We start from the raw sequence: 13,265 nt of genomic DNA, 5'->3' as shown, positions 1-13,265 counted from the left end.
TATTTGTTTTGGCAAGAGGGGGAATACCTACAATACCGGCGAGCAACTTTTCTTTGGTGAATTTTTTTGTTTGTAGATGCCGAATGATTTTTTTTTCTTCTTAAATTTCTTTTTTCTTCAAATTTGCACGTCAATTCTATTTTTATTTGATTTCTTTTCGTTTGGTAACGATAAAAAAAATACTATTTCTCAAAAACTCTCAAATTTTGGTTGAATTTTATTTCTTATTTAAAATAACTGCTGCCCAATTATTGAATTCCAATACAAAATTCATGTGTTTGAAGGATTATTTTAACCCATGATTAATGAATGTGTCTAATAGTTAGAACTTAATAAGCACTTCGTATGCCCTTTTTAGGTGGAACTAGTAGTTTTTTGTCCCATGATTAAGATTACAAAAATTTATTCAATCATATAGTAATTTCACAAAGTAATGTTCTACTTTGATTTGGTGTTATTGGTTTGCCTACACATAACTTTAGTATACGTTTTTAAATGTGTAGTTATTCGTAGAGTTATTGGCTAATAAAAGAATGGTTCATTATTGGTTAATATAAAAGCACATATCTAAAAATTGCATAACAATTCAAACTAAATATTAAAAAAAAGTATGCAAATTGTCTATAAAAAATATGATACCTATGTACTTTCTTTGAGGCTGGAATTGAATGACTTGAGGCTGATAGATATTTCTTTTAAGTCTTAAGTTCTCTATGAGACTTATATCTGATTTAATTTTTTCATCTGCTTCATCATCCTCATGCTCAGGGTCGTTTTCGGCGCTGTCTTCTGAGTATCCTTTTTGAAAGCGTTTCCCTCTTGTAGCATGAAAAGCCCTTTTCACTGATTCCCAATCATATTGTCGTCTGCTTTTTGACGCGGCTGCTTTAATGGAGTTGATGAAGAGGTCTCTGTTTCCAAATGGTCTAGAAATCAAAGCTGAGCCAATTCCAGCCGGCATAAAGAAAGGGTAAGAATGGTAATAGTAATTCGCCTGATCCATGTCAGATGTCCAGCGACGTCCACGCATGGGCATGAAGGCATACCCTCGCTTTCCAATTCCGTATTCATTTGAATCTAAATCGAAGAAATCATTGGTATCATTTACGTTTGAAGTACGCCTTCCTCTCATCGGCATAAATGCGTATACTCTCTTTTTATATTCATCAGAAGTGTCACTTAATAATCTCCTTCCTCGCATGGGTGTGAAAGAATATCTTTTTTCTAGATCATCTAAGCTTTGCGTGTCATCAAAACCGAAATTTGAGATTGAGCGACGACCCCTCATCGGCATGAAAGAGGACGCCCTCTTGTCACCGTTATAATCCGCTATATCCAAAGCACGTCGACCTCTCATTGGCATGAATGATGAGGCTCTTTTTTCTCCATTTTCATTAAAGTCTAGATTATCTAACGTTCTTCGCCCTCTCATTGGCATGAATGATGAGGCTCTTTTTTCTCCATTGTCATTAAAGTCTAGATTATCTAACGTTCGTCGCCCTCTCATTGGCATGAATGACGAGGCTCTTTTTTCTCCATTCTCATTAAAGTCTAGATTATCTAATGTTCTTCGCCCTCTCATTGGCATGAATGACGAGGCTCTTTTTTCTCCATCCTCAATATTGTCTAGATTATCTAACGTTCTTCTCCCTCTCATTGGCATGAATGATGAGGCTCTTTTTTCGCCATCCTCAATATTGTCAAGACTATCTGACGTTCTTCTCCCTCTCATTGGCATGAATGATGAAGCTCTTTTTTCTCCATCCTCAATATTGTCTAGACTACCTGACGTTCTTCTCCCTCTCATTGGCATGAAAGATGAAGCTCTTTTATCATCATTATCCGTGTTATCCGCGATTTCTAAGGTTCTTCGTCCTCTCATAGGCATAAAAGATGAAGCTCTTTTATCATCTAAGTCAGCAAAATGAGAGTCATCATCGGAATCCTTTTTGCCTCTCATTGGCATGAACGACATTTTACGCTTGTCTTCGAATATGTCTGGTTGTAAAGGATCAAAATATTTATAAAACTGATCCTGCTTTCTTCCTCTCATTGGCATGAAAGAAGACGCTCGCTTATCCTCTTCATTTATAGAAGGCATTCCACCCGAACTATCTAGGAATGTATCAGTGTTATCCTTTCCAGCTTGATTCGAATCGATGGCATTTTTGAGCGTACCTCCCGCTTCTCTGAATAATGAATCTCTACGCCCTCTCATCGGCATGAAAGAATATGCCTTTTTTTCAAGCAAAGTGGTAACGATGCGTTCAGGAAACTCACTGTCAGATTTATCGTCTGAATTGGATAAAAGTCTTCTTCCCCTAATAGGTATAAAAGAAATGCTTCTTTTGTTTCGCAATTGTTCTTTTTGTGTCTCATTGATTCCTGAAACGTTTTCATCGGTTTTTCTACCACGAACAGGTAAAAATGAAGACATTCTTTTAACTTCTGTCCTGTTACTACCACTACTGGAGGGAAGCGTTATATCTGTCTTAATACTATCATACGTACCGGATTTTCCAAAATGCTGATATGTGTCCGAACTGGCATCAATCCTCTTTTTCCCTCGCATGGGCATGAAAGAGGATGCTCTTTTATCTTGGCTGTTCTCTTCCTCAGAAAAGTCATCCCATTCATCATTTTTTCTTCCCCTCATTGGCATAAAATAACTCGCTCTTTTCAAATCAAAGGGAATTTTTTTCCCTCTCAAGGGAAAAAACTGACTACGTTTGTCTTCAGGAACTGGCAAAAACTGATAATGGTCTGCAATATTTGCTTCATTATTAGGAATTTTTTTCCCTCTCAGGGGAAAAAAAGAACTACTTCGTTTGTCATCTTCATCTTGTTCTAAAAGATGTGATAAAGAAGAAACAAACTTAGTCCTTGGATCAGTAGAATCGTCAATTATTGCCTGCAATAATGAAAAAAAGAGGAATTTATGTATAAAAACTATATATTTTTTTGTCATGAAGAAACATTGTGATACAATTGGGAACAAAAAGTAGATCTAAAACTAAATAAAATATAAAAATAAATCGAACTAATTAAATAAATAATAAATAATTAAAAAAGGATTTAGCATCAAGCTCTTTTTGCATTTTCAGTCGTCTGTGGCATCCCTCAATTTTGGAACAAAATTTGATTATTTGTAACATTATTCTGAATGTCTAGTTTGTATTATAAATATGCACCGAAGAGCCATTACATTATGACCACCCTGCTAATAACATGTAATACCACATTTAGCCCTCAATACTGCTAACACCCGCCGTGGCATTGATTCCACTACGTGCTGATAGGTAGTCTGAGGTATCAGGTACCAAGCGCTCACCAACTGGTACTGCAATTCCCTCACATTGTGAGGGGGTAGCGTGGCAGCACGAATTTGGTTTTCCAAGTAGGACCACAAATGCTCTATTGGATTAAGGTAGGATGAATTTGATGGCCAAGACATGACTTCAGAGTTGGCCGTTGATTACAGTAATCGATTACAACTGTAATTGATTACAGATAATTACAGCTATGTAATCAATTACTTGTAATCACGATTACAAGTAATCAATTACTTGTAATCGTGATTACAACTTTCAAAAAATTTTGATTACAGCTGTAATCATGATTACAATTTTGATTACAGTAATCAATTACTTGTAATCACGATTACAAGTAATCAATTACTTGTAATCGTGATTACAACTTTCAAAAAATTCTGATTACAGCTGTAATCATGAATACATCTTTGATTACAGTAATCAATTACTTGTAATCATGATTCCAAGTAATTGCGATTACAAGTAATCGCAACAAAAACGATTACGAGTAATTATGATTACAAGTAATCAAAATATATGATTACATGTAATCATGATTACATGTAATTTGATTACATGTAATTGTGATTACTTGTAATCAAACTATACGATTACACGTTATTACGATTGTTTACTATAGTCAAATTTTTTATGTAAGTATTCATGTGCTTACATATTTTTATGTGCATAGAATGTACGCACGCATGAACGTGCAATTTGCGATTCCTATACATACAATGTATGCACAAACGTTGTTTGTACGTACAATATTCATAATTATATTGTAATATACTTAATGCAATGCGCATATGCTTAGTACATATAATTATGTATTTATGATACATGTACGCAGGTATGTTAGTTTGTGCAAAAAGGCAATGTTTTGTATTTTTGTATACATAGACAATGTATGTATGAACGTATATGAAAATAATGTTTATGCGTTTGCATGCTTTTATGTACTTAAGTACATATATTGTATAAATTTACGATAATAGCACGTATATACAATGTACGTATGTATATAAAATTGTACGTATTTACGTACAGTATGTAAGAATGTTATTTAAAGGTGCAATATATGCACATAGTTGCGTAAATAAAATGCGTACATGTGTACATGCATATTTATATGTACATCGATATATGTGCACGCAAAGTATGTACTTATGTACAACTTACGTATGTACTTGTATAACTACATACTTTGTTAATACTTATGCGCATGTAATGCATGGATGTACAAAAAATAGTTATATGCGCAATGTACGCATGTGCATACAACGTATACATGTACATAATTACAAGTAATGTACAAATACATGCGTACATTTAAATATATGTAACCACAATATACACATACATTGTGCATACATTAAAAAATTTATATGAGTAAAGTTATTAAAATTTGTTTTAAAATTTATTCTAAGGCATATGAAACTCGACCTCATATTTTTTAGAAAGCAAACGATAATCTTATTTGGAATTTCTAAATATTAATTCCACACATAAAATTTACCGTTTTTCTTACCATTTAAAAAATTTCTATGAATCATGCATTATGTTATAAAAAAAAATAAATCTGTATTGTCAAACATTTCATGAAAATACCTGAAAGTAATTTTTTATTCAGAGAATTTCAAAATGATATAGAACAATTAAAGCTGAAAACTAAATTTAAATATCGTTTGATTTTGTCATTTAACTTGCTTGAGTCATTAAAAGCTAACTTACATGCATTTTATTTATTGCATTGTACACATATTTAGACATAAATGTAGTGTACATATGTATACGTGTAATGTATGTACGTATGAACAATGTATGTACATACATTCATGTATTGTACGTGCATATATAGTACATATGGATATGCATACATGGAACATACGTGTATTGTACATGTGTGGATACATTCATTGGACATATATACATTGCACCATATGCAAAGATAGGGATAGCATGCATGTACACATGTAAAATTTGCACGAAAGAATTATGCCCAATATATTTATGCACATATGTACTGTATATGTACACACATATGTACATTATATGAACATTATATGTACATTTCATCATATGTACATTATATGAATATACATCTGTACGCTATATGTATGTACATTTGTACGCTATATGCATCTCAAATGTGTGTATGTACGTACGTTATGCATGTCGAATGTATGTATGAATATATGTAAAATATAAATACGCCCAATATACGTACAATCGTACACAAATGTATTATGCCTATTTGGATACATACATTGAGCATGAACATATTATGTATATGTACATAAATACACTGGACATGCATATCATGTACATGTATACATACATATATTGTACATCCTACAGATATACCTATATTGTACATACATACATATATTATACTGTTCATAAATAAATTGCACATGCATGCATGGGACATACATTGTACAGACAATTTATTTATGTTCGTACAAACACAAGAACTTGTATATATATGCGTACATGAACATAGATATACATTTTACGTACACAAATATTTGCATAAAATGCATATATTCATTGTGTATAAATGTACATGTCTACATTGTTTGCACATACATACGTAATTATTATCTATATACATACGTACATATATTTTATACCTACAATATAAGTGCATGTACATGTGTGTGAAACTGAATTGTCTGAACATATGCACTAGATAAAATCATATGTACATACATTTTAGTTACATTCATTTGTACGTATAAAAATACATACAAAATGCAGTACATGTTAATACGTGCAAAATGTATCATTATAAAATACATTCTACTATCTACTGTAAAATATAATCATTTATAAGAATACAATAGTCTTGTAATCGTGTATTTAGATTACATGTAATCACAATTACATGTAATCAAATTACATGTAATCATGATTACATGTAATCATATATTTTGATTACTTGTAATCATAATTACTTGTAATCGTTTTTGTTGTGATTACTTGTAATCGCAATTACTTGGAATCATGATTACAAGTAATTGATTACTGTAATCAAAATTGTAATCATGATTACAGCTGTAATCAAAATTTTTCGAAAGTTGTAATCATGATTACAAGTAATTGATTACTGTAATCGACTATGTAATCATGATTACAGCTGTAATCAAACTTTGTAATCACGATTACAAGTAATTGATTACTGTAATCAATATTGTAATCATGATTACAGCGTAATCAAAATTTTTGAAAATTGTAATCATGATTACAAGTAATTGATTACTGTAATCAAGAAATGTAATCGATTACATTTTTGGCCAACTCCGCATGACTTGAAAGTCAATGGAATGTTCCTCGAACCAATCCATGACGATTCGACCCTTATGACGTGGTGCATTATCCTGTTAGTAAACACCATCCCCCGCAGGAAAAACTGTTGCCATGAGTAGGTGAACCTGGTCTGCAACTATGTTCAAGTAGCTTACAGATGTCAGGGAGTGCTCTATGAGGATTATGGGTCCTAATGTGCCCCATGGAAACATTGTTCCTGGGCGAGAAGAAATTATAACTTGGGCGAGCCCATTGTTATAGAGGGAGAGTGGTCATAATGTAATTACTCTTCGGTGTATAACACTTAAATTACTTAGGCAATAGCATTCTATCTTTAGGCAATATTATCGAATTTTTTAAGACGCTAAATTCCAAACTTAAGACACTGAAATTTCTAAAAATCTTAAACATCTTTGATAAGATGTTTTAACCCATTTTTAATTTTCGACCGTTTTTAAAGTGGACGCAGTTCAAGTGTTTTAATGATTTAATTTAATTAAACCAGAGAGTTATATTTTTATTTGAATTCAACATCCAGCATTTTTTCGGTTATATTATTTTCATGTATATCAGACTGGCTATATCAACCTAGCAGAAGCTGCGTAAAACCACTGGGGATTGTGCTTACCGGCAATGCACATGCATACCCTCCAACTTATGAGGATTTTGAAAATAATTCTTTCTAGTGGTAGCGAACCAAAGTAGAAATTTTTAAAGCAAATGGATCTCTCACAAAACTTTTATCAGAACTTAAGAATCTAGCCATATGGCCTGCATTTTTATAAGTAATAGTGGACAAGTTACGCTAAAATTAATTTTTTTTAAATATTAAGACATTAATTTTGCTACCGTCTGAAAAGAAGATTTCTGAAACTACGGAAATTCCGTAGCAGTTGGAGAGTATGCACGTGCATTGCCATTGTTTAATTCATGTTTTTTTTACATTTTATATTGCAGTGATGCCAATCCGTAAGGATTACTCAGAATATTTAAAAAAAAGAAGCGGTAGTGAACTGCAAACTAAAATTTGCAGATTTTCAATTAATCTTGCCTACTATTTATAGGTTGAAATAATATTTAAGGCATTATTCACCCTTTGCACTCGAGAGGTGACTGTCAGTCACCACTCCAAATATGAAATTTTTTTCACCTTAATGATTAGTTACCACTTCATTCAGTGATCCTTAGGTATTATAAGGTAAGTTCGTAAAAAATCTTTCAAAATGTTAGTGGTTGCGACCATTTTTTTCACATTTCAAAATTTTTTTAACTTCGAGTGTTAAGAGAATTATTTAGAAGAACCTTTAAATTATTTAGAAGTGGTGCTAAGTAAATATCCTGTAAATCGAATTTACTGAGCTAAGAATCATATGTTACCATACTATCAACAGGGCTGAAAGTCCATATATATCAAGACGGAAAAGAGTAAAAACTGGTGATATATAAATTGCATTTTTTTAGCTTTTTCTCGGTAATAATAAAAATCCATAACTACCAATTGTTTTTAACGGATACAATTTACATACTGAATTGCTTCTTCGCCGAGAAATGAATAATTACAGTGAATTGTTTATTGTTGAGAATAGATTATCTCCTCCCGAATATTATCTAATATTGAAATAGTTCTCCTACCAGTACTTTCTCTTTTCCGTCTTCGCTTTCAGGCCTGACTATCATTCGAAAATTTTTATCCTCTGTCCGGCGTAAGTTGGCACCAATGTTAAGGTTTGTGTCGTCCATATACACGCCTATATACCTAGCCAAGTCAGATCAACGCCTCCTATAACTGAAAGCCTCCACTCGGTTTCTTATAGGTAGTCTGATCAGACCACTATAAAGGTAAGCCAGGTTATGAAAGAGCCATTAAATAAAAAATCTAGTGAAAGTAAGAAAATGATAGCTAATATATGTCTAAAAATTTGTTTAATTTATGAATATTATTGGTATGTCTTATTTACTTGTCAACCACTACAGATTCAATTCTCAAATATATATGATAAATTTCTCTCAATTACTTTTTAAAAATAAAATTTGGGTTCATGTGCACAACTAATTAACTTTTTAAATAGGCTGCTCAGACTACTAATAAAACACCGCATGGAGGCTTTCTGATGTAGGAGGTGATGGTCAGATCCAATGAATCAGTGAAAGCTAACCAAGGATGTTACAGAATAAAATTACCTGGGATGCTCAATGCATGATCTATCATCTATCTATTGTACTGATTAAATAATTGATTTTTTACATACCACGGTATAACGGTATTTTAGATTACATTCGAAATACGTTTTAAAATCATATTTTAATGTTTATAAAAATTATTTGAGGATTTTTTTATTCTGTTGCAGCTATTAACATATTTAAAAGAATGTGATTTAGCTTTTTCAATGGAATAAAAAAAAAATTCAATCCTTACCTGACTCTTAGTTAGCACTGGATATTCGTCATCTGAAACTGCTTCCACGAATCGGCTTTGCTCACTTGTTAAATAAGAAAAAAGAAGCAGCAGCAAGCTCTTCCTAAAGCCTCCTCGCTTGGAGTTATCCATACGGAGGAGAAAACTCTTAAATTTATTCCCCTGAAGAAAAAAAAACATAATTATGAATTTTCATAAATGTGTCATGAAAGTTCAAGCATTCATAGAGGGAAAAATGTTACCCTTAGAATTTTAATGTTTAAATTATTATATTTTTAAATATAAAGGAAAGTTTATCGTTTCTAGAAATTTTTTGAAATTATAGAGCCTCATAAATCTGGCACCTTTTACGGTGCCAGATTTTTCGAGATAAATTTTCGTAGTGGTAGCAAAATTTTAGCATTTTCTAATATAAAACTTCGGATTTAAAATAAAAATAAAACGTTTCTCCCGAAAATACGAAACAATTACTAAAATACATTAATGTGTACAAGAATATAAAGAAATATTTGTGTCTTTCTTAACAGTTTACCTGGCAGATTCCAATTTTATAGTTTTACTAATGAAAAAGGTGCCTTTAAGAAAAATTAAATTTATGTCCACGGAACATAACATTACATAAATTTAACACGTTCACGCCAGATGTTGCGCCTGAAAGCGGGACGGTAAACAGAAAATACTGGTAGAAGAACTATTTCAATATTAGATAATAATCGGGAGTAGTTAATCTATTCTCGACAATAACAAGTCACTGTGAAGAAGCAATTCAATATAAAAATTGCATCCGTTAAAAGCAATTGGTAGTTATGGATTTTTATTATTCCAGGGAAAAAACTAAAAAATGAAATTTATTTGTTACCAGTTTTTACTCCGGTGCGCCGCCCGATGAGACAATCTAGCGTGACCCACCGGTGGGTCACCCCGGTGTGAACGTGTTAAAGGAAATTTTCTACATCTACATATTAATTTTGTTACAAAATGCGACATCTAATTTATTTCTGGACTAGATATATATCACATGATGTATAATTTTATATAGTTAACACGTTGAATGCCATGGGGGTCACCGGTAAACGCCACTGAGTTTGTTCGCAGTGCCACGGGGGACACCGATGACCGGCGAAGCCAAGATTATTAGAGACACATAATTCGAGTAAATTTTTAGTTTTTTTTTACATTATCATCATGACTAAAATGGCTTGAAGAAATTAATGCAATATAGAGCACACAAAAACAGTTTTATTTATATACACAGAGATGCCAACTTGCTCCGAATAAATATTTTCGAATGGTAGTTTATTAATTGTCATTAGTGATTTAATAAATTCAATTTAGCAGATTTTTATCCGCCACTATTTCTAAACAATTCATAGGCTTAGATGATTCTCCACTAACTGAACAAAAACGTTCATCAATTAGGTCCTTCACTTCAGTCAATTAGTGTACATATCGAATCATATTTCATTTTTATTTTAAGTCTACAATCAATATTTCTAATTTTATGTAAAAACGTCAATTTGTCATATTAAATTTTTTCATTGTTTTATTATTTCATAAGCAAACGGCTTGATTTTTTATGGCTACCACATTGTTTGCCAAATCACTGTATTTTACCTTGCTGTATGTAATTTAATGATAAATGGGATAGAGGCCGCTTCGTGGCCCAGGTTCCCAGTTTATTCAAATAAAGCAAGCAAGAACAAAAACTTCTCTGAAACGGCATTTACTTGTGACGCCGCCGAAATTTTCCACTGCATCAACGGTTGATGCAGTGGAAAATTTTGGCTCACTTTTGACCTTCCAATGTTATCCTCACACTTAAAAACATGCACTGAGTTAACACACACTGATTGCCGAAACCCTGTTAAAGAGCAACCCTTTGTGGCTCTGATCAGGGCGAGATAAATACGAGTAATTTTTAGTGTAGAGAGCAACCAGACACGAGTGGTAATAACCAGGACGGTCGGATCTCTACTTTAACAGAGGTACACTTTTGTGTTAATGAAATTTTTTATGATCTTGTCGTTTCTCATCTTGAATTTTGCTAACTCTTCTCATGTTTTGTAAATAGTTATTCTTCTTGTATTATGTGTAAGTAAATGTGGCTCTGTTTAGTAGAGACCTGGCCGTCAGTGAGTGTTTGTGTTGTTAAATGTTAGTATGATATCAGAAGTGTGCAATGGGTCGAATTTTTGCATCCTCTTTGAGATTTATGCAGTCGAAAATATCATTAAAATTTGCGGTATCGCAGGTGGCGGCTTTAATAAAGAAGTTTCTATTTAATTTGTTGAAATGATGGTCAAAGCGGTCAATGTTAAGATCTCTATGAATGGCGTTGTTGCGGATAAACCATCTGGCTCCCGTGAGTTTTCTCAAGATGTTGTTTTGGAGTACGATAAGTTTTTTGAGGTCTTTTTCGGAGGTGTTACACCAGGCAGGTGAGGCGAACGTCATGATAGAACGTATCATCGAAGTATATAGGAGTTTTTTCAGTTTTAAACTAAGGTGTCGGTCAGGGGTGAAAGCGAGACGGAAAAGAGGAAAGGCTGGTAGTAAAACCATTTCAGTTATAGTTAGTTTTGGGGAGGAGTTTACTTATTCTTTTTTATAAATATTTTAAGAATATCTACTTTATCTTGGAAAAGAAGCAGTTTTATATATATGCCAGAATTATAAAAGAAATCTTGATAGTTACAGATATTTCATTTTTTTCGAAAAAAATGCTGGAATGAAATGTTTTACGTACCAGGTTTTTCTCTTTTCCGTCTTGCTATATAAGGGCTTTCACCCATGGTGTCGGTTATGAAAAAGTGCTTGAAGTTTGTTGGTTGCTGCATATACTTTATTTTTAATGTTATTTACATGATCAGACCAGGTCAGTTTTTTATTAATGGTTAAGCCTAAATATATAGCTTTATCAGCAATGGGTATAGTGTTGTTGAGGAGAACTAGTTGGTATTTATTAGAGTAGGACTTTCTATTCTTTTGTATTATTAAAAGTTGCGATTTACTAGCATTTAGTTTGAACTTCCAATTTAGTTTTTTCTAGTGTTAATTGAGAGAAGTTTATCATATATATTTGAGAATTGAATCGGTAGTGGTAGACAAGTAAATAAGACAAACCAATTATATTAAAAAATTAAGCAAATTTTTAGATATATATTTGCTACCACTATCGAACTTTTTCTAGATCTTGTATTAAATGCTTTATTCGTAAACTTGTTTACCTTCATAGTGATCTGATCGGACTACCTACAAAAAACCGTGTGGAGGCTTTAAGCTATAGGAGGCGTTGGGCAAGCCATGTTAAATTAGCGTGGCGTTCAACATGTTAAAAGATTTTGGTTGGTAATATTATTCAGTTTTTCTAATTGTAAGTACTAAGAATGTAAGATTTTAGTATTTATGCATACCTGCCAAATTTTACGCATTTGGCGTAAAATTTTATTTCTATATTAAAAGTGGTGAAAAAATGTATGCTTTCTATATATTTCTTAAATTTATAAACTTATTTTATGTTCTTTTAAGGCATCGCTATTCTTAAAAAGAATAAAGCATATATAAAATATGTAATACTGTTTGTTGTAGTTGTACGTATATATTTTTTCGAAATCTAGTGTAAGATTCCATCTAAAGTTGTAGTTGTAATTTAAATTATCTTTTACCTTGGAAAATAATATATATAAATATGCATATATATAATAAGAATCATTTGGAATAGATAATAACTGATAGCAGTATCTAAGAACTCGATCGATAATTAGGAAAGAGGTTAATGGTTCTTATCTACAGTTCGTCTTTTTAAACGATATTGTTTTATGAATGAAGTATGTCCAGAAATATCTAGTGCAGATACTGTGTACTCCCGCTGCCCGTAAACGTCACCGAAGCCGCTTTTTTTTAAAAGAGTTTTACGTAAATTTTCAATGCTTTAATTCATTTTTTTTTAACAATGTGCACTTTTTGATCATTATTTTTTTTTTTTTTTTAAAAACCAAACTGATTCGGTTAAAGGTTTGAGTGGACCAATAAAACATTTTTGGAATGAATAGTATTATTTTTAATTTTCAGTATTTGCACCGCGCTACTATGCTGGCATCCTAAGTCCCAAAACCTCTTACCCAAGAGATCAAATAGGTGAGTAAAATTGCCTAAGTAAGTGAGTAAATTAGCTCAAATAGCAGCTTTGAATGCAATTTTTAACAACTGTTCCTAATATTTTATAC

The 13,265-nt window shown here is 32.2% G+C and overlaps 1 protein-coding gene across 1 annotated transcript in view; it reads right to left on the bottom strand.

Annotated features, from left to right (window-relative positions):
* The window catches only part of LOC107448960 (uncharacterized), a 284,508-nt gene that overhangs the window by 16,461 nt on the left and 254,782 nt on the right, over positions 1–13,265 (bottom strand). The window contains exons 2-3 of the mRNA XM_043049811.3: positions 9,040–9,201; positions 640–2,911 (exon numbers count right to left, since the gene is read on the bottom strand). Coding sequence (XP_042905745.2) covers positions 640–2,911; positions 9,040–9,171 — 2,404 coding nt within the window. The 5' untranslated portion in view covers positions 9,172–9,201. The remainder of the gene's footprint in view (positions 1–639; positions 2,912–9,039; positions 9,202–13,265) is intronic.

Source organism: Parasteatoda tepidariorum, chromosome 4 (assembly GCF_982258835.1).
Source record: "Parasteatoda tepidariorum strain Cologne lab strain chromosome 4, Ptep-v5.0, whole genome shotgun sequence".
Lineage (NCBI taxonomy): Eukaryota > Metazoa > Arthropoda > Arachnida > Araneae > Theridiidae > Parasteatoda > Parasteatoda tepidariorum.
This window is presented reverse-complemented; position numbering and strand designations above follow the sequence as displayed.